The sequence below is a fragment of the Aythya fuligula genome, chromosome 12, assembly GCF_009819795.1.
Source record: "Aythya fuligula isolate bAytFul2 chromosome 12, bAytFul2.pri, whole genome shotgun sequence".
In the NCBI taxonomy this organism is placed as follows: domain Eukaryota; kingdom Metazoa; phylum Chordata; class Aves; order Anseriformes; family Anatidae; genus Aythya; species Aythya fuligula.
This window is the reverse complement of record NC_045570.1, coordinates 10116010-10142948: the sequence shown is the minus strand read 5'-3', so window position 1 is coordinate 10142948 and position 26939 is coordinate 10116010. Positions and strand designations below refer to the sequence as shown.

The 26939-nt window shown below is 53.7% G+C and overlaps 3 protein-coding genes across 4 annotated transcripts; 2 read left to right on the top strand and 1 right to left on the bottom strand.

The window, feature by feature from the left end:
- Positions 1–4143: 4143 nt before the first annotated feature.
- On the top strand, positions 4144–12470 carry ENKD1 (enkurin domain containing 1). 2 transcript variants are annotated; one of them, XM_032195572.1, is made up of 10 exons: positions 4144–4198; positions 5190–5251; positions 6452–6497; positions 7666–7766; positions 8079–8303; positions 9185–9357; positions 10157–10318; positions 10660–10829; positions 11611–11747; positions 12264–12470. In XM_032195572.1, exons 4-10 carry the CDS (start codon positions 7682–7684, stop codon positions 12422–12424), a joined length of 1113 nt encoding a protein of 370 aa, XP_032051463.1. In that variant the 5' UTR covers positions 4144–4198; positions 5190–5251; positions 6452–6497; positions 7666–7681; the 3' UTR covers positions 12425–12470. The 2 variants fall into 2 exon arrangements, with proteins under 2 accessions (XP_032051463.1, XP_032051464.1); XM_032195573.1 differs by lacking the exons at positions 4144–4198; positions 5190–5251 and adding an exon at positions 5875–5908.
- Positions 12471–14243: 1773 nt separating this feature from the next.
- PARD6A (par-6 family cell polarity regulator alpha) lies at positions 14244–18648 on the bottom strand. Its single transcript, XM_032195706.1, has 3 exons — positions 18586–18648; positions 17734–17956; positions 14244–15070 (listed from the first exon to the last, which is right to left on the bottom strand). The coding sequence occupies exons 1-3, from the start codon at positions 18646–18648 to the stop codon at positions 14283–14285; spliced, it is 1074 nt and encodes a 357-aa protein (XP_032051597.1). The 3' UTR covers positions 14244–14282.
- A 1063-nt stretch (positions 18649–19711) lies between these two features.
- Positions 19712–25662, top strand: HERPUD1 (homocysteine inducible ER protein with ubiquitin like domain 1). The gene is made up of 8 exons (XM_032195778.1): positions 19712–19849; positions 20069–20146; positions 20232–20306; positions 21302–21423; positions 21749–21871; positions 22499–22846; positions 23958–24063; positions 24657–25662. Exons 1-8 carry the CDS (start codon positions 19712–19714, stop codon positions 24825–24827), a joined length of 1161 nt encoding a protein of 386 aa, XP_032051669.1. The 3' UTR covers positions 24828–25662.
- Positions 25663–26939: the final 1277 nt, after the last annotated feature.

Sequence of the window (26939 nt, the reverse complement as noted above, 5' to 3'; positions counted from 1 at the left end):
CTCTGCTCTAAGCTGGATGAAGAAAGTGGCACTGTTTTCAGCTCTAGCAGGTGGGCCAGTGAACGCCGTGTCTCCCCACAAACCTTCCTTTCCTGCTAGAAGGCTGTTCTGCCATAGCTCTGAGCATCCACTGTCTGTGCGCTATGTAAAGCAGGTGAGTAATGTCTCCTGAGCTCACCTGGGACAGTCACTGCCTGCATTCACATAGAAAGCTCTGGCTTCTTTCATGCCAGTTCTGGATCTGTTCTAAAGCTGTTGTCCCTGAATTGAGCAGCTTCCTTTGTGCTACTGTCAAGCATCTGCCCAGGGCAGAAAATCCTCAAGTATGACTCCTGTAGGAGAAGAAAGCACTGAGTATGTCCTGTTAGGCCTTGATCCCAGTGGAGGAAGGGGGATGCTACAGCCTGCAAGAAGCCGTCCTGCACAGGGGGGAATGGTGCCAAAGGAGCACCGCTTTGGATAAGGTGGGTTCCTGCTGTAGGGTCTAGATTCTCCTATGCAATCCTTGTTTGTGTAAGTCCAATGTGGTGGAAACACCTGCTAATTAACACTATGCACAGAGCTAATCTCTATTCAAGAGGCTTTAGCTGGCCAGCATGAGCGATGCTTCCTGCTGTTGCCCCTTAGCATCTACCAGGGTCTGCTGCAGCGCAAGCATGTCGCGTTTCTCAGTTGGATCTGAAGGGTGAGGCTGTGCTAGATGTTGCCCTGCACTTACATTAAGCCTGTTGCCACGATGGACAGCTCACGCCCTAACTTTCTGTCTTGAAAATCAGTGCAAGGGGTGTGGTGGGATGGGGCCGTGTTCTGCTGTCTGCTGGGATGAGAAGTGGTGATGCAGGGTGATCCCCAACAGCACAGGACACGGCTGGCCCCTGGCTCCTGCTTTTCATAAGTAAGGAAGAAATTATGACGCATGCATCCTAACAGCAAGCAGGTATATTTTATAATAAAAATTGTGGTGCTGTTCCCCCACTCCTCAGGTAAATCATCTTCTCTGCAACCAGGAAAAAAAAAAGCAAACCAAACACGGGCGAGGTGCTGATCACCACCCTCCAGGCCAGGCTGTAGTGGTAACACAGGAGGCAGACAGCTTGTGAGGATATTTATCCTAAGGAAAGAGTGGTGACACCAGGTAGGCCGTGTAGCCGAGCGTCTTCTCAATAGCAACCTGCCTGGGTTTGTCATCCAGTGCTTGAGCTGGGACCTCCAGAGCGCTGCTGGCCCAGGTCCCTGCAAGAGGAGGGAGTGGATCAACAGCCTGGCCGCTTCTTTCAAATAAAGCAGATGGCCTGAATCACACCAGCTCTTTTCTCTCTCTTTTCCTTATTTATAGCTGGTCACTGACAGCCCAGAGCAGCAGGACTGCAGAGCCTGGCTGCTGCTGGGTCTGCGAGCAGCAGCGTAGCTGAGGTTAGGAGGGACTGAGGGGCCCCACAGCATTTGGGGATTTATAGGAGAGCTGTGTCTGACCCTGCTGGTTTTGGGCCCCTGGGAAGCCCCAGAGTGGCACATGAAGGACAAAGCCTCCGTTTCAGGGGAGGTGAGCTGTGGGGACCTGCAGGTCTCTGGTCGCTGGCAGGACGAGGCCAGCTCCCCTCTCCCAGGCCTTCTCAGCCTTTCACCCTCTCCCTGCCTCTCTGTCTGACCTGCCAGCAGGTCATTCCCTTCCTTGGTGGCCTGCTTGGCTTGGGGTCCACGTTGCCTGGCACTGTACCTTGTGGGTTACGCATGAGAGAGGCCGCAAAAGGGCTGTCAGTAAGAGGAGTTCTCAATCCTTGGCTCAGCCAGTGTGTTAGTGGCAGATGATGCTGGGAGCCAAATGCTGCAGAACAATGAACAGAAAGCTCATTTTGTTAATATATACCCCATTCTGGTGCTCTCTCCTGCATCCATGGAAGGCCTACAGCTGCTTAGTGGTGCTGCAGAGCAGCATGGGCTTTGGAGAGGGAGCTGATGGGTCCAACTTGTGCTAACAAACGTCCCCAGGCAGGAGCTGTGCACCAAGGGGGAGGCAGTGCCCCGTAACATCTCAGCAGTGTGCAGACTGTGACCTGCAGCAGGCTGTGCTGTGTTGCCCAAAGCTGGGGATCAATAGCAGAGCAGCAGCCTCTCCTTTGCAGCTATTCGAGCTCACACAAGCACGCTGCCACAAGGAGCAGGCATATGAGCTGCTAACCCAGTGGGACTCCAAATAACCCAACAAGCACACTGAACCTTGTGGGAGCTCTCCTTCCAGCTCTGGACCAGTTGCTGTCCCTGCCGGCCCTAGGGTTTCACCTTTTTCTTCTGATGGGCACATCAGCTCCGGCATGTCGAAGTTGATGTACTGGTACAAGGGCCGCAGGCGAGGCAGTCGTCCTGGAGAGGTACAAGAAGAGGTCAGCGCTGACAACTGCTCCCTGCCAGGGCTTTGCTGTAGCTCAGGGGCAGCACTAGTCCAGGGAGGAGAAGGAAGATGATTGCCTCTGCCAGGACAGGAGCAAGGGACTGCAGGGGAAGGCATATGCCCTCTAGCCAGGGCTGCCTGGTGGGGTAAAAGCCAGGGATCAGTGGCCACATCCCAGGGACAAAATAGCAGCTGGAGGGAAGAATGAGGGCAAGTCCGCCTGAGCATCACAGTGCCCAGCTGAAAATTCACCAGTGGCAGAGCCCCTGTCATCACCTGGCCCACAGGGACGTTTCCAGCTCTGGGAGCAGCAGACAGGCTGGGGGCCAGGCTGACCTACTAAGGATTAAGCCTTAGCGGGGCATTTATCCTGAGACAACCCGGTTAAAATCACCTAAAGCACGTGAGCTGCCAGCCCAGACCGCACAGACACAGACAGCCACTGTGCTCACCCAGCGCGTCCCGGGATGCGACCTTTCTGCACGGCTGCAGGCTGCTCCTGCTTCTCCTTTTCTTGCTTTTCTTCTGCTTGGCAGAGGGGCTGGCATTACCCCCGGGGGCGCCTGGCTCCGTGGCAGTGGGATTCACCCTCTGGAAATCAGCGTGCTGCAGCACAAGGGCAAAGGCTGTGCTCTGCGCCAGGGGACAATGGTTGTTCCCGTGTCAAACAAGGCATTGCCCTCACCTCCAAGGCTTTGATGTCCGGGCTCTCCAGGGCTGCTGACAGCTCAACCAGGATGCCTCCAGGCTCACGGCCTCTGCTCTGCTGCCCCGCAGGGCTGCCCACTGCGGCTGGAGGCTCCATCACAGACACCGACCAGCATCTGTGTGGAGACCAACGTCTGTAAAAACTCACCCCAATCTGTGGTGCCCGCCACACAGGCCTCTTGTAGGGATGAGCTGGATGTCCTGACACATTAAGGACCATCCCTTTCTGCTCTAGCTTCTTTCCTGACTTAACTCCTGGTTTACCTTTTAAACAGCCAGACAAACTCCGTTTTGTAATTTCCACGGATTGTCCGTGACCCTGAGAGGCAGCAGGCACTGATCACCCGCCCTGGTGAGCAGTGCACCTCAACGGTGCCCCTCGCCACTGCTCCTGCCCACTCCCTTTGCCATTTCCAGCCAAAAAATCCCACATGAGCAGCCCCATGCCCAGAAGGCAGCACAAGGAGGAGCAGTGCAGGCGATGGCTGGGACCTCAGAAGGTGGCAGAAGCCAGCCGTCGGTGTTATAAGCCATGGTAACCCATGAGCAGTGGTAATTGAGGCCCATCCTTCTTGTGAAGTCTCACCCGAGCCCTGGGCTTGGCTTGGCTCTGGATTTGGTTTTGAAGGTGCCAGTTGGGAAAGAGATTCTGGAAGGCACCGGGGGGGCCGTTACACCCTGCGGGGACACAACAGCTGCCCGCATAAACCAAGAGGTGGAAAAAACAGACGGGGACGAGGCAGAGCTGGGCTGAGCAGGCTGGCTGCGGCAGTCCCAGGTGGCAGAACAAGAGATGGCGTCGGGATTTGTGTGCTGGGAGGTTCGGGGCCCCAGGGACACTGCAGGGCTGGGAGGTGGGGGTCTGCGACAGCCCCAAGCTGGGCTCCACCGAGCCTGAACACATCAGCAGCAAAACCATGGAAGGGAAGCTGTCCAGCCACCAAAAAGCACGGGAAAGCTGTGATTATGGGCGAGCACATCCCCGCCACGCAGCCTGCTCTCCTGAGGCACCAAAGCCGCCCCCGGGCCCCTCGCGGCCCGCCCCTGCCGGCGGAAGCGGCCGTTGCCGGGATGGCGGCGGCTCCGTGCGGCCCGGGCCGGGTGCGTGCGGCCGGGAGGGGCCCGGGGGCGGCGGGGAGCGGCGAGGAGAGGCCCCGGGGCCTCGGGGCGGGTGTGCAGCCGGGGAGCCGCTCGGCTGAGGCACCGGGAGCGGCTCCGGGGAAGCCCCCGGGGGGTGCCTGGCGGCCCCGGAGCGCTGCGGGTTTGCCACGCTCCGGGGGTGGGTGCTGGGGCTGCGCGGTTCCCGCTGCGCCCTTCCCTCGTGTGTGGGGGCCAAAAAGGGCCAAAAAGTGGTTTTCTGGGCTGCCCAGGTGTTGTACAGAGGAGGTTGGTGTCGTGGCATGAGGCCCCCGTGGCATGGCGAGTGGCAGTACCTGGCCCCCTTTGTTTCCAGAGACGGGTTTGGAGACCTGCGGGTGGGGTGGAACTGGTTGTTATCTGAGGGAGCTGTGTTGGGAATAGCGTTAAAAGGGGAGAATTAATCTTTCCCCTTGCAATTCGCAGCGAGTAGCAAGGGGAAGGTGTTGGCACAGACCTGGGTAGGCTTATGGGACATAAATGTACATTAAGCATCACCTGGCCTCCAGGGGTGGGGGAAGCTGCCCAGTTCAACCCTGCCCTTCTCTTCTGTCTTCGTTTCCCTTTTTCCCCTTCATGTCAAATACATTCATGCTGGGTGCTGGACCTGCTCATCCTGGAAGCAAGGAAAGGCTTCGACCCTTGGCTGAAGGAGGGGCAAATTCAGTCCCTCTTGTTCTGAAGTGTTTGCTCCTGTGACCACATTTCCTGACCCCTGGTTTTACCTTGGAGTTCCTGTGCTAGGTACCTGCTCAGGGCTGTGTGCCACTGGTTTTAGCACAGCCTTGGGGCCCGGAGGTCATTCCAGTGTTTCTGTCCATTTCAGCCAGAAGTGGATGGAGGAAATAAACAGCCAAGAGCAGCTGAATTGAGATTAGCCCTTTGATTTATTTCTGACGAATTGCTCTGCTTATCACAGTTCATTGAGGGATTTTTCTTTCTGTCCTTTTTGCAGAGGTGACTTGTAGAAGCATCAAGCTTGTTTCAGCTCTGCGTGTGGCAGGAGCTTTTGGCCAGGTGAGTACCCACTGAGTTCTTGAACTCTCTGAGAAGAGGTAGGGCTGGAGACTGCATTTTCCTGACTCCCAGGTCAGGATTAAGTTGTAGTCCTGGAGGGAAAGGGAGGGAAGCCAGCTGGGCTCAGACAGGATGAGTAAGGAATGCTGTATTCGCTGGGTTACTTTGGAAACTGGTGACACCTCCTCTGTAGCCATGCTGACTTCAGGTGAGCCCTGTGGCTAGGAGCAGCGTTGCTGCTTCCCTGGCTTGCTCTGCAGTCTGGCACTGGGTTAAGAAGTTGCACTCACGAATTTGTTTACCTGGACTTAATTGGACTGAGTTTGTGGAGTCTGCCTACATTCCCGAGAGGCCCTAGCCTGTGTAGAGGCTCTAAATAGTGTCTTTCTAGTGGCAACAGGTCAGATATTTTTGCTGTTTCAGTTTCTAACACACTGATAGGGATGCTTTTCTGCGTGCAAATCAGTTTGGCTGAGCCAGCTGTCAGGTCACAGCTGAAAAGGATTGGTCCTGTTTTGTCCTCTGTGTTCATACGTAGATGTTCCTGCTGCTTCCCTTGTGCTTGCCCCAGTGCTTCTCTGATCCCCTTGTGGAGGCAACAGCCAGCTTACATTTGGGCAGAAGTAAAACAGACCGAAAACTAAAACAGCAAAAGAAGTGAGTTGTTTTTGCAGGTGTAGTGAGTTAAGTCGTCTCAGCTCAGGACCATCTCAGCTACAAGAGATGAAGCAAAAGGGTGGGAGCAGCAGTGGAGGAGGTCTGCACATCCCCTGCTGGCAGAGGGAGCTGCTTGGTTCTCAGCTCTGTTCGGATGTGCCCGTGGTCAGCAGGAGCAGGGCAGCCACATAGAAAGTCTGTGCTTGGGAGCTGGAGGCTTGGCTGCTTCATCTTGGGGCCAGGTGACACGGATGCTGGTGGCTTGTGTCCTGCATGGGTGGGTGCGCTGGAGGTGCCTGGATGGGCAAAACACTTGCTATTGTAATAAGGCTGTCTGATCTTGCAAGATCCAAATCCAGAGGCGATGTGACTTGCAAATCAGGGAGTGGGTGTCATTTGCAAATTCCCTGCAGCAGGGCAGGGTGCTGTTGGGATGTGAAATGTGACTTGTTTTAAGGTATAAATGAGCCTTCCATCCCCCACCTCCCATCAGCTTGCCTTTCCGCCTTCAATCCCCCGCACTAATTGTCTGCTCTGTTACAGGTCCTGATTCCAGTCTGTCATTCTGTGTGTAAATCACTGTTTGAAGGTGAGTTCAGATCGAGATCAGATGTGAGTTTCAAGGCCAGTAGTTATTCTGGAGTAATCTCTTGGTAAACCGATCCTCTAGAATGAGAGAGCCTGTTCTGGCTTAGTTGGATTCATTTTAAAGGATATTAAACAATAAGAAAACAATTTTTTATTGCAGTCTGAGAGTCTGTGTCTGAAGCTCTTCAGAAATAGCTTTTCCAGCGTAGCTGGGCACAAACAAGCCACTGGACATGCTTACTGGTGTGCAGTAGTCAGCATTGCTTACATTGCCTCTGCAGTTGTGTCTGGCAGATAAGTAATAGCTTTTTGCTAATGGGTCTCATGTCAACAAGGGTGATTTAACAGGGAAGATGGCAGTGCATTAGTTGCTATGACTCAGGCTCACTCAGCCTTGTACTGATCATTTATTGGTTTATAAATTAAACTGAAGATGCTGTGTCCCATCAGTGCTGGCATGCTGAGGATACTAAATAGGGGCTCTTTCAGCGGAGTTGTCTCTGAAATCTTTAAATTACTGTCTCAGGAGTCAGGCTCTGCAGGCTGTAACCCCAGCTCTTACAGCAATGACTCCAGTCAAGCTGACATGGCTCCTGTCAAAATTGTGGCATGACTCCAATGACTTATTGAGCTCTAGTGGCATCATCCAAAACACCATCAGCCTGTGCCTGTCTGTGCAGCATCTCAATTTGAATCCTCATATTCTGAGCAAGGAGCAAGTCCCTCAAGTTTATCTCCTACAGGGAAAAGGGGCTATCTGAAAGATCTCAGTGGGCAAGGAAATAGGTGTTGGCTGCTGCCTGCCAATCTACCTTGTGTTTGGTGTGCACTAAAGGCACACAGGGCAGTTAGAAGAGCTTGGCTCATGCTTGTGTATGTATATCAGATTGTCCTGTATAGAAGAGCAGAGTCAGGAGAGATTTTCCATGCTGAAGATACCGGTGTTACAACAACCACAGACATTTCAGAATCAATGCTGGTTAGTCCCACGATAGTGACAGTGCATGGAGTCCGTTTGGGGTTGTTTTCTACTTGCAGGTCATCTGTGCAGCTGGGTTTGAGCTGTCTAAGGAAGGTCAGAAATTCACATATAGATTAAACACAGCTTTGCAGTGGCTCCATGAGCCCTGTTCAGATCCATTCTCAGTGATGGTTGGTTTCTGTTGCAGAGACAGAGAGAGCAGAATGTGTGAAGGGCCATCCAAGATTTCTGGGCCCATTCCTCCAGATCCTACACTCTTTCCAAGCTGCTATAGACGCCCTTTCTCAGGTGAGTCCTCAAGTGCTGTGTTATGGATGTGCATTTTTGGACTTTAGCATGATGCAGCTTGCCCATTTTCTGTCCTTATTCTTTGTTGTGCTCAATAGTCTTGGCATCTACCCCACACCAATGCAGGGTGTTTCTGCTGCCTCACCAGTGAAAGTGAGGTGCTCTGTGCAGCTGGTTGAGAGATGGGAAAACATGAGGCAGGGTTGGAGGGGGACCTTCAGCATTGCTTGCAGGCTGCAGTTGAAGAAAAACATGAGGTAAAATCCTGATAATATGCTTCTCTCCTTCCCTCTTCTCCTTCTTTCTGCGTAGCTCGAGGGAGGCTGGAAGGAAATGCTCAGAAACTGGATTTTAACTCTGCCCCCCTGGACCTAGCTCCCAACTCACATCATGCTTTGAGCAGTGCCCGCCAGCTCCAGCCAGCCCCTCGCATTCGGCCCAGTGGAAAGGATTTTCTGGAGAAGGGGCAGAAGGGGACACTCAGCCTCCTGCTGCAGCTCGAGGGGCTCTCTCTTGGTGGGGGCCTGCCAGTGAAGAGTAAGTACAGCCGAGCCCTTGCTGGCATGACCTGCATTTGGAGCCAGGGATGATGCACCAGGGATTTGGGTGGATTCCTCAGCTCTGCTGCCCAAGGAGAGCTCGAGCTTCACAGGACCAGTCACCTTATCCCCTGGTACCCCTGGGCCATTGCCTGTGCTGCCGTGGCCTCCCTCAGTCCAGCCTGGCCAAGGTCTGCAGTGGGAAGAAGGGCTGCAGACAGACACTGTTTAATTTGGACTGAGCAGCCAGTCGTGGATGAGAGACTGCTGAGAGATGCTAGAAACAAATCCATACTTCCTAGTTTGTTACTAGCGAACTTTGCTGCTAGTTTGCTGCTAGCTGGTTTTGAAATCTCAATGTATGGAGCATGTTTAACCCAGGGAATTCCTTGTTACTGAAGCCAGGCAGGATTCAGGAAGATGGCTCATACACGTGGCTACTGCGGACACCTTTGCAAAAGGTGTTCCCTTCTCCAGCGAAAACACCTAGAGTAAATTCAGAGGTCCAGAAAGGAGGTAAAGCTGAGCGCTGGCTGTCACTTAATTGGCTTCGTGTCCTGGTGCTGCCCCAAGCTCTACCTGGTGCCAGTGTGGTGTTTGCCAGCTGGTGGCTACCGCAAGTGCTGTGCCAAAACAGGAGGGGAATGCAAGAGGATTTGGTTGGGCCAGTTGAGATCTTCCCAGAACAGGGTCAGCACAGGAGCTGTGTCTAACACTGGAAAAATGCACAGATTGTCTAGTCTGCAGGAAGGGGGAGAGCTTGTTATTTCTGTGGGCAACTTTGGAGATGGAGCTGTCAGCTCTGGTGCCATGCTCCAAAAGTCCATATCCACTGGCAGTGTTTGAGGGCTGAAGGCTGCATCTCCCCTTGCTGTGCAGGAAAAGAGTCCAAGGATCATGAGAAGGAAAATGTGAGGCGAATAAAGGAGATTCAGAAGAAGTGCAAAGAGAAGGAGCGAGCCCGGGAGCACAGCCAGCCCAAGCCTGTGAAAGCTCTGTGGAAATCCCAGAAATATGAGAACGTGGAGTCAAAGGTGAAGGCCAGACTGCAGGTGGGTACCCACTGAGCTCTTTTTATGGAGGTGGGATGTCATCTTCTGGGAGTACAAGTTCTCTACTGCTGCCAGCAAGGGAGACTGGCGTGTCTCTCTCTCATGGTTTTGGCTGGGATAGAGTTGATTTTCTTCATAGAGGCTTGTATGATGCTGTGTTTTGGATCTTTGGTGAAAACAGTGGTAATAACACACCAGTGCTTTTAGCTATTGCTGAGCAGTGCTTATACAGAGAGTTTTCTGCTTCTTGTGCTACCTGGCCAGCAAGGGGGCTGGGAGTGCACAAGAAGCTGAGAGGGCACACAGCCAGGACAGCTGACCCCACCTGGCCAGAGGGATGTCCCACACCATGTGGCATCATGATCAGCAATAAAAGCTGGGATAAAGGCGGGGAGGGGGTGATGGTGTTTTTTTTTTTCCAAGAAAAGAAAATATCTGATGATCCCTGCTTTACTGGAAGTGGCTGAACACCTGCCTGCCAGTGGGAAGTAGCAAATTAATTCCTTGTTTTGCTTTGCTTGTGTGTATGGCTTTTGCTTCACCTAGTAAAATGTCTTTATCAACCCAAGAGTTCTTGCACTTCTACCATTCTGGATTTGTTGCCATAAGCAGCCTGGTTTGGCCTTTGCTGGCTGTGACTTGTGTACAGATTGCCTTCTCCCAAGAGCTTCTGCCAAATTGTGGAAGGAAGAGCATGTTATCAGTTGTCAACCGGAAACTCATGGCTGAGCTTGTGGTTGACCACAGCAACTTTGCTTCAGCCTCCCTCCAGTAGCTTGTCTCTTCTCGCCTTTCCCAGGAGAGCTCCCCGCCTCCAAATCCAGAGACTTTGAAGTTCCTGAGGGCGTATTCTCGCTGTGGCCCTGGGATCAAGCCATGCAGACCACTTTCCCCAGACCTTGCCAGAATGAAAGCAGGTGCAGGCACAGAGGCTCCAGAGGCACTCGGTGCTGAAACCAAGGTGAGTTGCGAGCTACCTATGGGCTCCCAGGGTTTTCTGTCACTTGTGCAGTGCTCCTGCTTTGTACACTTCATGTGGGGTCAGCTTTAGGACTTCAAAAAGGCGTTATTTAGGTTTTGGGTTTTTTTTTTGGTGCCTGCCTTCTCAAGCCATGGCCATAGCTACTGCCTGTCCATGGCTCTGCCTCCTGAGATGGCACAGACAGGGTGTGTCCATCCTGTAGTTTAGCGTCTCATGCAAGTGATTCTGTGATACCTGTTTGCTTTCTCCCTTATGGGGACAAGGGCAGCTCCCTGTGTGTGCTGAGCCAGCTTCTGCTGCCTCCCCCTTTCTCCTTTCAGCTGCGGGTGGACGGCAGCAGCATTGACTTCATTAAGCACAACGCCCGCAATGCCAAGCGGGCCCCGCTGCGGCGCTCCCAGTCCCTGCAGGCGATGGCTGAGCTGCTGGAACAGAGGCACCGGGAGCAGGAGGAGTACAACGCCAAGCAAAAGGGCCACGTCCCCCAGTAGTATGTATGCCCCTGGCTGGTCTGTGAGACTTCCTGCCATGAGCCCACCTCCCAATTTCTGTGTGGACAGAGGCCTGGGGACCAGGGACCAGTCTCTCACCATATGCTGGCAGTGCAATTGATTATGGCCTGGGGGAATAAATGCAAAACTTGCTGAATTCTTCATTTAACAAGTATCCCGTGGCTGATGTGACTGGGCTTGGAAAGAATTTTGTCTCCTTCTTCTTTGCTGGCCACTTGCTGGCCACTGGTACAATGATGCTAACTTGGATGCTCTGTGTGCTCTGAGAAATGTGCTCCTGCCCCTTTGCAGGCCTTGCTTCACGTCATCTTCAGTGTTAAAGGGTTGTTTTCAGAGGCAGATAGTTTGGTTTGCTTTGCAAGCATTCATCCTGCCTTGGACCCAGAGTCTAAGGAGCAACCAAGTAGTGACTTTCAGTTCTGGGGCCCCCAATACCTCCTGGGTGACCCTTTTCTAGGACTGGCCCCTGTAGGAGCCCTATGGTTGTTGGCTATGTCTGCCCTTCTCTGCCAGCATCCACTTTGTCCAACTTCATTCCATCATTGGCCCACGGGTGTTTTGATAGGACTCCATGTTCTGAACCAGGAGCGAGGAGCAGAAGCCCTGAGCATATTCCAGCAGAGGGGTGTGGGTGCTGACAGCCTTTGCTTTGCTAGTCCTCTGGCAGCAACACGGAGGCCAGCGGGGTTCAAAGGGCTCGATCCTTGGGCAGTCGTTCTTGCCAGATGTGCTGACGTGGGCTTTCATTTGCCTTGACAGCCTGCTGGAGAGGAAGGAGCTGTGGCGCAGACAGATGGAGGAGCAGCTGCGAAGCCTGCCGGATCCTGACACGCCACCTGGCCACACCATGATGCCGGAGGGCCAGCGGCTGGAGACGCTCAGCAATCTGAAACAGAGTAAGAGGAAAAGAAGCGGGGATTCCAGCTCAGGAAAATAGTTAGGATTAGGGGAAAGCAGAGTTCTGGGGCACTGGCTTGCCACCTGATTTCCTGCCACTTGGAGGGATGCTGAAATAAGGCATGTTTCTGGGATTGATCTGTGTGTGTGGAAGGAGCCATCTCCTTCAGCTTGGTGGGAAGTGCAGGTTACAAGGCTGGCTCCCTGGAGCAGGCTTGGCCCAGGGGACCTCAGCTTAGGGTTTCTATTGCTGTTAAAATGAAAGAAAAGTTTTGTTGGAAGGCCGGAGACCTTCAGAGGTCTCTAGACCAACCCTTGCTCAAAGCAGGGGTTTCTCAGAACTGTGGCTTTGGTCCTCATCCAGTTGTTTTTTGAAGCCAGGGATGGGTGTTCTCTCAAGGTCTTTGTTCCACTGCTGCCACTGTTTCATGACTGAAAATGAAGGTATAGCATTAGGAAAAAGACAAATTCCTTTCCTCTTCCACTCATCCAGATTTATTTATTTTTCTTTCCAGGCCAGGAGCAGCTGATAAAGGACCTGGTGATGCTGCCAGTGCGTGCAGACACCCTCAGCATTCAGAAGAGGCGGGTAGAGCTTGAGAGGAAGCTCTCCCAGATAGAGGAGGCCCTCAAAATTTTTTCAAGGCCCAAGGTCTTCATCAAGCTGGACTCCTGAGCTGTTGGGGCTAGGTGTGTTGTGCTGCTCTGTGCAAGCATCCTTTGTCCCTGAGACTCCCCTGAGAGTTTGGGAGGGAAGGAGAAAAACACAGGTTCAGGACTTTGGGCCCACAGGGGTGCCCATACTGTGTTGGAATGTGGTTGGCACCTCTTGCTCTTGCTTCCAGAGCTGTGTCTCTGCCAGGAAAAAGGGAGGGAGATGAGCTCCTTTGCTCTGTTGTGCAGCGTGGAGGAACAGTTGCCTCTGTGCTGCTTGACTTCTCACAGAGATCAGCTGTCTGCTCTGAATCCGTGGCACAGATCTCATCACCTCTTCTTTTCCCATCTCTATAAACTCATAGGAGGTCTCCCATGCTCTGCAGTTTATTGTCCCTCTCTTCCTCTGAGGTCATGGCTCATTCTGGGCACTTGCAGACTTGGCTGCACAGAGCAGCCCGACCAGCAGCCGTGCAGAGCCTTGCACTGCATGGCTGCCACGTATGCCCAGAGCCTCTGTGCTGACCCATCCCCAGCACGCAGCCCGTGCCTCTGCACCCTCTGACCTGCTGAATGCGCTCAGCAGCTCAAAGACAGCCAAGAGGAACAAAACTCCAGTCCCTCTTACCCATGAAGAGCTGGAGTGGCAGCAGGACGATCTGGTAGGGTGTCTGTAGAGGTTTTTGCTGTCTGTGGGGCAGGATGTGCTCCAATAAAGCATTGGTTTCCCTCCGCTGGTGTGTGTGCAGCTCCCAGTGGGCTCAGCAGAGCCTGAGGGGTGGTGATGGGCGGCAGAAACCAGCAGCATGGATGTGATAAAAAAAGGGGGAGGCCTCCTGGAGGGGGCAGGGTGCCAGCTGGAAAATGGCCTCGTGCTCCCATGGGGCTGCTCAGGGCATCGCTGCCGCGAGGCTGAGCTGGCTGGATGAGGGCTGTGCTTAGAGCAGCCCTGGCCCTGCTGTGGGTAGCCTGGGGGCTGTGTGTGCCAGCCCCTGTGCACTTCCCTGCTGTAAACAAGCCTGGCCTAACCAGCTCTGCTGTCTGGCTTGCTGTCTTGCCCATCTAGGGCCTTGCTCAGTGACCACAGGGAGCTGCTTCCAGCTCAGCCCTCACCCTCCCAGGGGGCTGAAGGTCCTCCTCCTCCTCCCTAGCAGCTGCTAGACCAACACAGCAGCCCCGCCATGGCTGGAGCCTCCTGAACTCGGGGCTGGAGGAGGATGGAGCTGCGCCATCCCCTGCAGCAATTACTGGGGCTGGGTGCTGCTGCAGGGCTGGGGGCCACCCATATCCCTGCAGACATCACCAGGGGACAGTGAGGGGACAAGGTGGGATTGTGGCTGCAGCAGGCTGGGAGGACCAGGTGAGGAGGACCAGCGGGACAGAGGGGTGCAGGGAGGTGATGTGCCCCAGCGTCCTTCCAAAACTCCCCACCATGGCCCTTGCCAGGGCCACCCCAAGCAGCAGCAATGCCACAGCGCATACCAGGAGGTTCTGTAGGGTAATTGCTGTCCTGGAGGGGGGAGCAGCACCTCAGGGTGTTAGGGGCCTGGTGCTGACCCCTGCGGAGACACCAACGATGGACAAGTGAGGTGCTTTCTATAAAAGGTTTTACTGTCCGTTGCAATATATTACTCAGTGATGCGTATTCTGATAAAACAATTAAAAAACCCACTCGTTCAGAAGAAGTGGGGTGGGAGGCGGGGTGCTCAGGTAGGAAGCACCCAGCGGGAGCAGCTGCTGCCGTGGGGACCCAGGGCAGGGGCAGAGGACAGGGGCAGCCCCAGTCAGCCCCTGCCATCCCCCAGGTGCCCACAACCAGTCCAGCCATGCCAAAACCCGGCCGGCTTTGTAAGGGGCAGCACGGGAGCATGGCCCCATGGCTATAGGGTGAGCAGGGTGCCGTCCTCCCGCACGCTGCCCCGGCCGGGGCTGCCGTCGTGGCTGCCCAGGGACTGCAGAGAGCCCCGCGAGCTGTGTGGGGACGGGCTGGGCAGCAGGGGTCCGTCCGCGGGGCCCCCGTTGGGGCAGCCCCCGGGGATGTAGTGTGGCGCGCTGTCGCTCTCGATGACCAGGTCGCCCTCCTCGTCGCTTTCGGCCGTGCTGTAGTTGCTCAGGTACTGCGAGGCCGGGCTGGGGGTTTGCTGGCTGGGGGTGCTGTCCGTCGACATGCCCGAGCTGCCCGAGGCCTTGCTGCTGCGGATGACGTTGTTGCGCTGGTTGGCCGGCTTGACGGTGATGATGAGGTTGTGGCTGTTGGCCACCATCATGTCCGTCACCTGGTCCAGGGACTTGCCGGCCACGTCGATGCCGTTGACCTCCAGGATCTCGTCGCTCACCGCCAGCAGCCCCGTGCTCTCCGCCAAGCCGCCCTTCACCAGGCGGGAGATGAAGATTCCCGGCACCTTCTCCACCCCTTGCGGGGCCACACGCACGCTGACGCCGTCGCGGATGTAGAAGCCCAGCGGCTTGTCGGAGCCGTGCTTGTGGAGCCGCACGCGGCGGTGTGTCTCCGGCAGGATGTCCACATCGATGATGGAGGAGATCTGACGGAAATCCTGAGGCATGCCGATGAGGAGGTGAGGCTTGGCCCGGTAGTGCGCGGGGCGCAGCAGGCCCTTCTTCTTCCGCTGCAGGGAGTTGGAGGCGAAGACGCCGGCATCGGACTCCGCTGCAGGAAACAAAGGGGACGTAGTAAGGCAGTGCCCGGCCAGCTGGCACCGTGACCTCCTGGGGACACGGGCAACCGCGTGTCCTTGGCCCCAGGTGCCTGAGGAATGGGCAGGAGAAGCTCCCTGCTCCCCTCTCACCAGTTTTTACCCCCCCCAGATCGTTGCCCCCAGCTCTTCCCACAGCTCGTCTCCTCCAGGCCCATCTCCTCTCCCGGGATTACCCAGCGTACACACAGCCGGGATTAGTGGGATCGAGGCAGTGATTCAGCCTTAATCACGCTTTAAGCCAAACTCTGCAGCTTAACACTGGAGCTGCTGGCTCTAACAGCCCAGGAGCTGGTGCCCTGCCCTGGTTTGGCTTTGGGGAGAGGGAATCCAGGCGTCAGCTCTCCCAGTATGACCGGGGGATGTGACAGCATCCAAGTCCCCTGTCCTTGTTGGAACCACAACTCTCTCTCTTGTTTCATCACCACCAGACAGGGGTTGGCTCCATCCCCCCCAACCATGCCCTACGTGACCACCCTGTGGGTCCCAGCTCCACCACATCCCCCCTTGGCCATGTCCTGTGGGTGCCAGGGAACATCCCCTGGGCCCTCTCTGGTTTCTCCCCATCCATGTTCATGGGGCAGCCCAGATCTGCACGCTGCGTTGCCAGCACGTCCCTCCAGCTCTGCTCAGGGGGTGACAGCATCCTCAAGCTGCTGGCCACGCTCTTCCTCCTCGCCGGGCCCATGAAACGCTTCATTTGCCAGGAGAGCAATTGCTGGCTTGGATTCAGCCTGGCCCCAGCAGCACCCACCCCAGCCAAGCAGCCCCAGCCCACGGCGGTGGCCAGCACTGCAGCAAAGCACCCCGCTCCAAAACCATCTCCAGAAGGTGCTAATGGGAACGGAGAGCCTGGCCCTGATGACACAGCAAGGGGAAGGGAGCAGAAACCCCGTGCCACCCAGGTGCAGCACCCACGGAGGGGGGTACCGTGCCCCAGGTGCCCCCCAGCAGCACCCAGACCCCGTTCCAGCCACATGGGCACTGGGGACACCCTGCACCCAGGGGACGCGGGGTTTCTCCCAGGACAAGCCAGCCTGCCAGGGCTCCTGGGTTATAAATATCTCACTGCCTGGCTTATTTTTAGCTCGGGGAAGGGCGGCGGAGGCTTTCCCACAGCTATTTCAGCATGCAGCTCCTCTCCGAGGGGTGCGGAGCAGCCACACCGGGCAGGTCAGCACCCTGCAGGCAAGCCCTGGGGACGCGCTGGGCTGTGTCCTGCCCTTCCAGCCCGCCCCGGGCCATGCCTAGCCGGGGAGGGGAGCTGTCCCCAGCCAGGCTGACGGCACTGCTGGGACATCTCCACCACCTCTGCGCGTGAGTCTGGCCCAGGAGGCACCCGAAGGGGTGACGGCTCTCTTGCAGCGTTTGCTTTTTGAGCCTCTGCTGCGGGACTGGCTGCTCCCGAGCCCCCCAGCAGGTACATACACACACGTATGTGCACACGCGTGTGCATGCTTCCCACACTCAACACGTGAAAGAGGCTCTGCAGCCGCCTTCCCCACCAACCTGGACTGGTTTGACTACAGCCCAGCCCTGGGATGACCTGGATCCATTTTAAATCAGCTGTGACTCACCCGGGGCTTGCTCCCAGCCTCTCCACATCCCTCCCGCAGCCCCTCTGCCGCGGGCACAGCCGGGAGCCAAGGCGAGCGGGACCCCGTGGCACTGCCTCCCTGCCCTCCTCATCGCACTGCCCATGGTGCATGGCCACGGACACCCGCTCCCTGCACTGTGCCAGCTCAGCATGCTCACCCACAGACCCTCACAGACTTTTCCCAGCAGGAGAGGCAGCTCTGGAAGAGGAGTGATGCTCCCACGGAGCACCCCATGGGCTCTGCTCCAACCCAGTCACCAGCCTGGATGGCCTCTGCTGGCCGCGTGCCATATTGCTGTGTGGGAAACAAGTTTAGGGCATCCACCACCAGCAAGGGTCCAGGAAAACCCAGCTCAGCGGCAGGGGCAGGCTGCTGAGACCCAGCACAGTGTCACCCCTCGCCCAGGGGCTTTGCACCAGCAGCATGAGCGAGAGCCAGTGGGATGCTCCAGGCGCTGTGCCAGGGACACGGCGACTTTTGGAGCAGGCTCCACCTTCGTGCACTTCTGCTTAATGCTAAAAAGCCTCGGTGCTATTAACTGAGCAGGACGGGACCTCACAAGGAGGGCTTGTGAACATCTCCCTGGCAAAGAGGTGACATACCCGAGGCATTTGTCACCGGGAGGCTCTCCAGGTGTGCGCTCCTGCAGCCAGGAAGGGGGCGAGCCCCTTCCCCTTGCAAAGCCCCCGGTGGTGCCCCAAGAGCCCTGACAACGCAGTGGCTTCCCCACCTTGGGGCAGGGAGATGGATGGGCTCCGGCAGCAGCTGCTGTGTTTTCGGGGAGCCCACACAAGCCCAGCTGGAAATGCAACCTCAAAGGGGCAAAGCACAAGGATCCCTTTGCTGTCCGGGCTGGGTGACAGCGGTGTCACCTCCTCCCGAGCCATTCACCAAAGCAGTGGCAGAAGGGAACAGAGCCAGCCCCGTGGCCAGCACAAGAACCATGGGCTGCCGTTCGCCCTGCTCATCTCTTTTCACAGAGGGGACGGATCCAACGCCCTTCTCCGGCTGCTACTGACCCTTTTTCTGGATGATGACCCTGAGCAGGGGGTTGGCGGAGGACAGGGCCTTGTGGTAGTTGTCGTCGTTGTTGATGGGCAGCAGGTCGCCGTGCACGTCCGTGTAGCCCAGCAGCACGTCCACGCGGGGGATCTGGTGCACGCTCTGCAGCAGGCGGTAGAAGTCCTGGAAGGTGCCCACGCTGGAGCGCTTGATGGCGAAACGGCGAAACTCGGCATCGAACTGCGGGGCAGGAGGAGGAAGAGGAGGGAAAGGCGCTCGCAGGCTGGAGGAAGGCTCAGCGGGACCCTCCGCCTGTCATTAACGGGGCGCTAATTTGGGGGCAGGGCAGGGGCTGAGCCCCTATCTCCACGGGGGGACCGGGACACCGGGAGGCCGTGCCCGTGACATGTGTGCTGCTGTAGCACACCGCGAGCAGCGGCGTTAATTAATTACCGCCTCCTTCGGTCACGACGAACGAGAAGCCGATTAATTAAGGGAGGCAGCGGGAGGGATGGCCCCGCACCTGCGGGACGGGGGCACCGGGGAGAGGAGAGCACCGGGGCTGCGGGACCGGCTGTGCCCGGCAAAGCCCCGCGATGCGGCGGGACCGGGGGACCCGGGCGCGTCCCGGGGATGCTCCCACCGCCTGCACCGGCGGCTCCGGCCCCGCACGGGGATTCCGCGGCGGCCGCGCCGCTGCAGCACCGGGAGCATCACGGCCGGGCTCCCGCACCGCCACCCGCTGCGCGCTGCTGCCCCCAACGCGCGGCACCGGCACCAGCGGCACCGGCACCAACAGCACCGGTACCGGCACCGGCACCGGCAGCAGCAGCACCGGCAGCGGTACCGGCACCGGTACCGGCGCTTACCTTGCTCTTGACCTCGATGACGGGCTCCGCGGAGCGCGCCGGGGTGCGGTGGTGCTTGGCCATGCTGCGCCGCCACCGCTCCCGCGGCCACGGGGGGATTTTCAGCGGCCGTGACGTCAGCCGGCAGCCGGCCGGGCGGCGCCGCGCCATTGGCCGAGGCGGGGCGCGGGGGCGGGGCGCGGCGCGCGGCCGGGGCGGGGGGAGCGGGGCGCTGACAACGTCGCCATGGCAACGGCACCGGGCACGGGGCGAGGCCCGGACCCGGACCCGGGCCCGGGGAGAGGGGTCGCGGGGGGGGGGTCCCGGCCCCGTGAGCCCGGCCCCGTGCCCCCAGAGCTGCCCCCGGTTGATCTTTGCCCCCGCACGGCCCCCTCGGGCACCGCTCCGGTAATTAATTGGCGATTTCAGCCCCCGGTTTGACTCTGAGCTTGTCTTTTATTTATTTATTCATTCATTCATTAATTTATTCATTTATTTATTCACTTATTTATTTATCTATTTGCTTATTTATTCATTTATTTATCCCTATTTGTTGTCAGGCTACCCGCGCTGAGGTCAGGCGGCTAATCCCGGTGACCGCAGGGCTGACGTTGACGCAGCCGCCCGGTGACGGAGGCCGCTCGGCCGCCCTCCAGCTCGGATTTAGGGGCTAAACCGGAGCTGATTGCCGGGAGCTCATTGAGGTAAAGGCCGCGCGCCGGCCGCGCTCCCGTCCCGAGCGCTGCCCCTGCACCCGCGGCCACGGAGCAAGCCCCGAGATGAGGCGGCGGGGCCGGGGCCGGTGCTCGTTGGCGCTCCGGGAGCTGTGGGCCGCCGCCTTCCCCCCTCCTTGGAGGCGCACGGAGCCCCCCGGCCCCGCTCCGTGCCCCCGGGGCCCTCGCCCCGGTCTCGCCCCCACGGCCCCGCCGCGAGCCCCCCACGGGCGGGAAGGGGAGGGGCGGGAGGAGCGGTCGCCATGGCAACGCGGCGCTCCGCCCCCTTCTCTCCCTCCCATTGGCCCACGTGTCCCCCTCTCCCCTCTTCTCAGCCAATCGACTGCGGCCAACGAGCCGGGGAAGGAGGGCGGGGCGAGGCGGGAGGGTATAAAAGGGGCGGGCGGCGGCGGGCACCGCCTTAGGTGCGCGTCATGGCGGAGCGGCCGCGGGTCTCGCTGCTGGTGCGCAGCCCCGCGCGGCGCCACCCCGACCTGCGCCTCAGCGCCGAGCCCGCGTGGACCGTGCGGCGCCTCAAGGCCGAGCTGCGCCGCATCGTGCCCGGGGAGCCGGTGAGGGTCTGAGGGCCGCGGGCGGGGGAGGACACTCGGCTGACGCAAGGCCCGGGCGCGGTTGCGGCGGGCCCTGCTCCCGTCAGGGCCCTGCGGTGACCGGGGCCGGCCCCTGTTAATCGTTAACGCCGCGGGGGTGCTGCTGGCGTGGGGCTGCGGTCAGCGGCTTCCAGCTCGGCCGAGCAAAAAAATAATCTTGTTTTTCCTTCTCCTTCCAAGCCCGAGGAGGAGCAGAAGCTGATTTATTGTGGGAAGCTGCTGCTCGATCACCAGCATCTCGAGGACTTCCTGCCAAAGGTACAAAAATATTTTATTTTTTGCTGCGCTGAGGTGTGCCAAGTGTGTCACGAGAGATTCAATTTTTCATGTACTTATTTTTTAGCAGGAGGAGTTGCATGCTCTTCATTTGGTGTACAACCTCAAGGCTCCTGTGAATGTGCAAGAAACCAGCTCAGAGGTACTAAGCTAATGCCCTGCTTTGAGTCTCTGGCTGTAGAAGTTTGTTGATATTGCAGGTGTTTCCTGCTAATGCATTGGCAGTATTGCTGGTGATTAGATTGGTTTCGAGTGTGAGAATGTATTTGGATTAAGCTCAAAAATAACCTGTGGTTTGTTGGTAAAGATCAGGATTGCACCTGTTAAGAAATGTCTCAATTGTAGTCTAGCTGTAACAATAGTGCTAAGAGGGAAACTGCTTTTTGGTAAACTCTGTTTTGTTAAGTAGAATGTGACCTGTCATATCCTGGTCTCTTTTGTAAGGAGGCTTTTCATGGGCAGAAGATATAGTTAATAGAAATAGAATTAATAGAAACAGAAAATAGTTCTGATTGCTCTATTAATGTGTGGGGAAGGAAGACTGTTAGTTGAAGACACTCTTAACTGTTCATGACTCTTCCTATAGAGGAAGCTCAAGATAAACATTAGTAATTGATCTGAGTACTTGGAGTCTTAAGTGCAAACGTGGAAACTTATTTTTATTTTCAAGTATCTTGAAGTGTTTGTTGCCCAATATAGACATTTGAACTTATCTTACCCATGTTTGGAGCTTGCCAGTTGTGAGTCACCCTTTGTCTGAATATTACACAGATGTATTACTGCAGAACAGCTCTTGAATTACATCTGTGTACAGCAAATGTGTAAGCAAGCAGAAACTCTAGTAGCTAAAATTGAAGTGCACTTATTCAGTGCACTTCTGACAGTTTTTTTTTCCAGTTCTTTAATCCCCAGAGGGGACTTGACTGTTGGCAAAAACTGAAAATACACAGTAATACACAGTAAATACGGTATTGCAATGGCACCTGGAGGCACCTGGTGCAGAAAGTGCATGAACTGCGTAACGGTGCTTCTAAATTAAGAGCTGTGTTCAGTGTGAGGTAGCCTTTTTGCATAAGACGTTAATAGTAATTCATCACTAGAATAGTAATTCATCACTAACTGTGTTGATGTCTCTAGGTTAAAACTGGTCAGCCAAGGCTAATGTCAGAAGCTAGTCAAGAACCAGCTGCATCTTCCTCAGATGGCGGAAGACAGAGATGTTCTTCGGGTGGACAGGCTTCAGCAGAAGCCAATACTAGGTGAATACATCACTAAGATCTTTAAAACATTGACCTTTCTGGGGCGGACTAGCCCCTTATGCCATGTCTCAAGGCAAGGACAATGGAACATAGGCCAAAGGTCATCAGGGTGTATAAGCTTTAGTGGGCATGGAAGAAGTCAAAGGAAAATGCCCTACTGTTAGATGGAAATCTTCCTTTTATTCATTTGGGTAGAGAGAGATGGCTATAATGCATGAGGAAGAATTCATTTCGTTTCAGTGCATGAAATGGTAAAAGCTATTTACACGTGTCCTGTAATAACTGTCTCGTGCAGTGTTTGTTAACAAGTGTTTCTTTTGAACAGACCTGAAACACCTCTGAATCCTTTCCAGACTGTGGCCCCAGGGTTTTCTGCTTATACGACCTATAGCATGCTTCAGATGTCCTGGCTTCAGCAGATTTACGCAAGACAATATTACATGCAATAGTAAGTCTTTGTGAAGCTACTAGTAAAAAACAGAAACTGTAATACAAGGAAATGGAGAACTTCTTGTAGTCCTTCCTCTTTTGGTTTAGTATGGTCAGACTTTTTCTGTTGTACTTTGCACTCTGTGGTGTGGAAATGCAGCTCTGTCATCTGGTGCTTGGCTTATTCTTTAGGCTAGTGATTTGAATCTTGCAAATGGCAGATCTCTGCCTGCCTTCACTGGGATCAGGCATCTCTAGAGTAAATCTAATTCTGCTGATAAGCCTTAGCTCCTTACAAACTTTTTTGACATTTTTAATTATCCTCCAAACTGGAAATCCTTGGTGCATGTAAGACAATCGTGGCAGCCTTCCTGAATACTTTAGATTGCTCCAGAAATTTTTTTTATGAAGTGTTGAAGTTGCTAAAGTGAAGGTGTGTGGTTTGATTTGAAGTCGTCTTGTAACTGTTTGTCATAGGCAGAGCCCAAATTTGTGTTTTTAACCCATGGAGTCTCTGTGCTTACTTGCCACTTTTGTGTGACCTGACTTTGTAGTTCTGTACTCTGAAGATGGACAAGCTTTTGGTGTCTGTTTCACACGATGGGATTTGAGTTAAGCCTTACTCTTTCTGCTTTCTGGTTTTCAGTTTGGCCTCTACTGCTGCATCTGCTGACCAGTCTCACCCACGACGTTCTCAGGAGATACCAGTGGCACAAGTGACACCCCCAGCTCCTCTCCCAGATCCGTTTCCTGCACAAAATCAACCTGGAAACCAGAATGCTGCCCCACAGGTTAATGCAGCAGCCAACCAGAACTTAAGGATGAATGCCCAAGGGGGGCCCCTCATGGAAGAAGAGGAGGAGGGTGGCAATCGGGATTGGTTGGACTGGCTCTACTCTGCAACGCTGTTCTATGTTTTTGTCAACATCATCTATTTCTACTCCAGTATCAGCAGATTCCTCCTGGTTATGGGCGGCACTGTGCTGATGTATCTGTAAGTGCATGGTGTTGATCTCTAGCATTGTCAGAAATGTTGTTGTAGAAGTGCTGTGCTCTGCAGGGTGGTGTGAGCTTTCTGGTCTTTGAGCCTAGAGAACTCTTACACCTGAGAAGATGAACTGCACATCTCATCCTGGTGTTTAGCAACAATACAACTTCGGCCTATGGGTTCCAAGAAGAATGAATAGGTGGTAGTGGAGCCTCTCGCCCCTCTTCTGTACTGTAGCTGTTGTAGTTGACTTGCCTTTTTAGAAAACTGTTGGAAACAAAGAAAAGGTTTTTCTGCTGTGTTGCGTTTCAGAAGAAAAGACAAAAGCAAATGAAAGTCAGTGCCCTAAGTTGCTTTTGAGCCTCTAGAGGAGGAAGAAACTTGGGATAAATCTTTTACAAGTAAAATAAAGATAACAGGCCCTCTGAAATGTTTGGGATGTCTGAGAGATGATCTGTCCCCCTTGTAAATTTTTACCACCAGTGAGACAAGCGATCTAGACCTACAGGCAGGATTTCAGAGGCCTATCAGTTGAGACTGGAGCAGATCAAATGCTCAGCTCTTCCAATCTGTATGCAGGTTTGGAGGGGGAAGATGGATTGCAACATTACAAGTCCTTAAATTTACTGTTGATAATCCTAAAATGCAACTTTAAACAACTTGGTTTGGGTTACAAGCTATAGTCACTGTAGAGATGCTAATTTTTTAAGTGGGTCTGCATGGCCTGCTGTGTTTTGGTAAGATGGTGCCATTTCTCCTGTTCTTTGTGCCCTTTAGGATCAGAGAAGGTACCCAGGGGTACACATAACGTATTAAAATGCAGGTTCCAGTTCTGTACCTGTAGCAGCATCTTCCAGCAGGCTTAGTCCTGATTACACAGTTATGAACCTAGGTGCAGTGCTGCTTATTTTGAATGCTAGCAGGTGTTCAGCTGTGTCATCCTATTCCACGGTTTGCCTGCTATTAAGAGACTTTAAAATACTTCCCAGGTCAGGGCAAAAATGTTGAATTTGCTGTCTGCAGTGATTAGAGCAGTCAGGTGTTACTGAACTGTCTTGGTGTAACAGGAAGGAGTAGTGGTTAGCCACTATTAATACAAATGTGTTGGCTTCCCCAGGCATCATGTTGGATGGTTTCCATTTAGACAGCGACCGGTTCAACCCCTCCCAGATAACGTTCCTCGTCAAGCTGCTGTAAACCAGGACCAGAACAATAACTTACAGGTATCGTCTTCTGCTTTTTTTCTAAAATAGCAACATAGAAACCCTGTGAAGTTTCACTTCTAGTTTTGTAATTACAATTTAGTACTAAAAATGACTAACTTTTGTGGAGAAGCATCTTCTGTGGCTGAATAGTTGCCAGCGTGCTGCTTTTGGTGTAGTTCATTCTACAGAATATTGCAGGCTGCATGCTGTCTTCTAGTTATTTGGTTTTTGGGGTGTTATGGTGGAAAATGGCCTGCCAAAGACCATGCAAATTCTGTAACTGAAGACTGGTGGCATATGAGTCCTGCATTTACAGTTGACACTTGTGGCTGACGTCACTGTTCACTAAGTGAGCTGTAAATGCATACATAGTTCACCTGATCTGGTGCTTGTGTCTGTCCCAAGCAGTCCTCCTGGACATACGGCATGAGTTAGCCACAGCATAGTGTGCGGCTTGCTCTGCTAACTGTGTGGTTGTTGGGAGATACTTTGGTACAGGAGTACTGCATGGGTTTCATATTCTGACAGTGAAATTCAAGTAACAATAGTGCTGGTTACCTGATTTTTCTAATGCACTTCTACAATGACTCACTGAATATTCTCTACTTCAGCAGGGAGGAAATGTGGACAGAGCAGATGACAATGAAGTGGCACCTGATGAGGGCCAAGCTTTACCAGAACTGCAGCAGGCCAACCCTTCGTTTATGAGCACAGCATGGGTTTTTTTCAAGACTTTCTTTGCATCCCTCCTTCCAGAAGGGCCTAGGGTGACCCGCAATTGACACCAGCCTGCTTGTCTGAAATGTCGTTGGGCTTTAGTCTCCCTGAGTGAAATGGATAAGAACTCCGGCACAAGTGCAAATGTGTGGCATTTCTCTGGCCTTCACTGATGAATCAAACTTCTCCAAGAAGCCTTAAGTTGTGGCACAGAGATGAGATGATTCTTCTCATTCCAAAGAACTTTCTGTAGCATTTAGTAGAAACCTACATAGAAGCTTGGCATTGTAAACTTGTGCACTAAATGCACAGGCTCTAAGCAGGTGTGCAAAAATGTTAGGGAAGCAAATTGCTTCTTCTGTGCAATGTGATTCCTGTTGGAATGTTTCAAATGCTATTTAAATTACACTGAGTGTAGTATCTTGAAACAAATTGCTAGATATGCATTAGCAGGTTTTTAGGAAGAATCTATTGTTAAATTGCTTCAACAATATTTTAAACTTCATGTAAATATTTTCCTATGAAAGATGTATTGTGCAATTTCCTTGGCAAAGTGGGGGGACTGTGAGACAGTGACCTCCTGATAAGCAATTATTTCAGTGGAGCTGCAGTCTAAATACTAAGCTGCCAAATTCAGATACTTTAATCTTGAGACATAATTATCCCCTACTTCCAAATCATGGGAGAAGAGTAAGTGCATTCAACTTTATTTAGCAAGAACTTATGCAAGATGTTAGCGTACCGTTTTCAGATGTAAAGTTAAAGCAGTCTAAAACCTATGTTCAACTTAGTTGGCTCTGGAATGAAAAATGAATCTTTTGTATTTGATTTTCCTTTTGATTTCTGATATGGTTAAGGGCTTTGATTCAATAAAAAATTGCAGGCACGTCTGTACTTGTATATGCTCATTGTGGGCTCTTTTTATTGAAAAACGATAAATGAATTAAGGTAAAAATATGCTTGCAGAAATGTCAACTCCTTAGCTGTGTTCAGCAGCCTTCAGTACTCATTGCCCTGGATAGCTCACTTGCTTGTTGGAAGCTGTTGGCACAAAGGCCATGGGCATCTTGAAGCAGGCAGTACTGTGGGTGTCTGGAAAGTCTGGTGTCTGACCCCTTGAGTCCGGTGGGTGACTGGTGTCTTTGCAATGCGTGATTTTGGTTCAGGGATTTAACTCCTCAAGGTATGCTGTGTCCAGGGACAGTATTCATGCAGCTTCATGTTTTTCCTTGGAGCAAGTTGGTAAAACTGTCTAAGGCTAAAGTGTCAGGATTCATGTGCATGAGTTTCTGCAAATAGCCTAGCAACCTGGACAGCTCCATCTTCCACTTCAGACCATCCTGGTGTTAGGCACAGTTTGGAGTCACCAGCTGTAGCAAGTTGAATGTTAGCAGCAGTTTTTTGGCTTGGAAGAAAACCTGTTCAAAGCATTATCAAGTAGCTTTTCTGCCACTGGAGACCTGGGTGGGGAGGAAGGGTAGCACCAGGTGCTAAAAGTTAGCAATAAAGCTGCCTGTACATACTTAGAACTAAGTAATTTGAGAACTGAGTTTTGTTACTTAAGGTGTATATTCTTGCATAAGCCTTGGAGGCATTTTCCCCGTTTCTTTCTCTGCTTGTGGTGAATTGACCTGTGCTCAGCATTTTTTTTTGCAGATTATGGATTTTTTTCTGCTAGATTTATCTTAATTATCATTTGAGTATCTCCAAGTGCCTAAATCAACTGATATGTTGATTTTAATGTTGATTTTAGAGCCTAAACTCAAAAGAAAAGGCTACTTCTCGGCAATGAAACTGTTTTGGTAGCGTGGTGTAGGCAAGCCTCCAGTGCTGGGTTATTTCTGAAACACCTAATACAACAATTTTCAGAGGTATAGAGGGGCCACAAACATTGAGATCTGTAAGCAGTGACTGCAAGGAGGAGGATAGGCATGCCAGCTGTGGGTGAGACAGCAAACCCCAGCTGTAAATTAGTTGAAGTTAGAAATTAGGCAAAGATGAACATTGTATCCTCCACAATAAGGCTGAAAAGTCTAAGAGATATGAAGTTTTCTGGGAACTGATTAAGTATTAATGTGGTCCTGTACTGGGATGAGAAGAGCTGGTGGTTCTTTCTGAGGCTATTTGCTTTCGGCAGCTTCAAGGATACGGGTTTAGGAAGCTGGATTGGGAGAGCG

Excerpts from the sequence above, each read along its gene's own strand:
- ENKD1 (XM_032195572.1), top strand. The coding sequence starts at position 7,682 with ATGTGTGAAGGGCCATCCAAGATTTCTGGGCCCATTCCTCCAGATCCT. Across the intron at positions 10,319-10,659 it reads CACTCGGTGCTGAAACCAAG|CTGCGGGTGGACGGCAGCAG; the intron begins GTGAGTTGCGAG and ends TTCTCCTTTCAG. Across the intron at positions 10,830-11,610 it reads AAGGGCCACGTCCCCCAGTA|CCTGCTGGAGAGGAAGGAGC; the intron begins GTATGTATGCCC and ends TTGCCTTGACAG.
- PARD6A (XM_032195706.1), bottom strand. The coding sequence starts at position 18,648 with ATGGCCAAGCACCACCGCACCCCGGCGCGCTCCGCGGAGCCCGTCATC. Across the intron at positions 17,957-18,585 it reads TCATCGAGGTCAAGAGCAAG|TTCGATGCCGAGTTTCGCCG; the intron begins GTAAGCGCCGGT and ends CCTGCCCCGCAG. Across the intron at positions 15,071-17,733 it reads GGTCATCATCCAGAAAAAGG|CGGAGTCCGATGCCGGCGTC; the intron begins GTCAGTAGCAGC and ends TGTTTCCTGCAG.
- HERPUD1 (XM_032195778.1), top strand. The coding sequence starts at position 19,712 with ATGGCGGAGCGGCCGCGGGTCTCGCTGCTGGTGCGCAGCCCCGCGCGG. Across the intron at positions 21,424-21,748 it reads TCAGCAGAAGCCAATACTAG|ACCTGAAACACCTCTGAATC; the intron begins GTGAATACATCA and ends TCTTTTGAACAG. Across the intron at positions 24,064-24,656 it reads ACCAGAACAATAACTTACAG|CAGGGAGGAAATGTGGACAG; the intron begins GTATCGTCTTCT and ends TCTCTACTTCAG.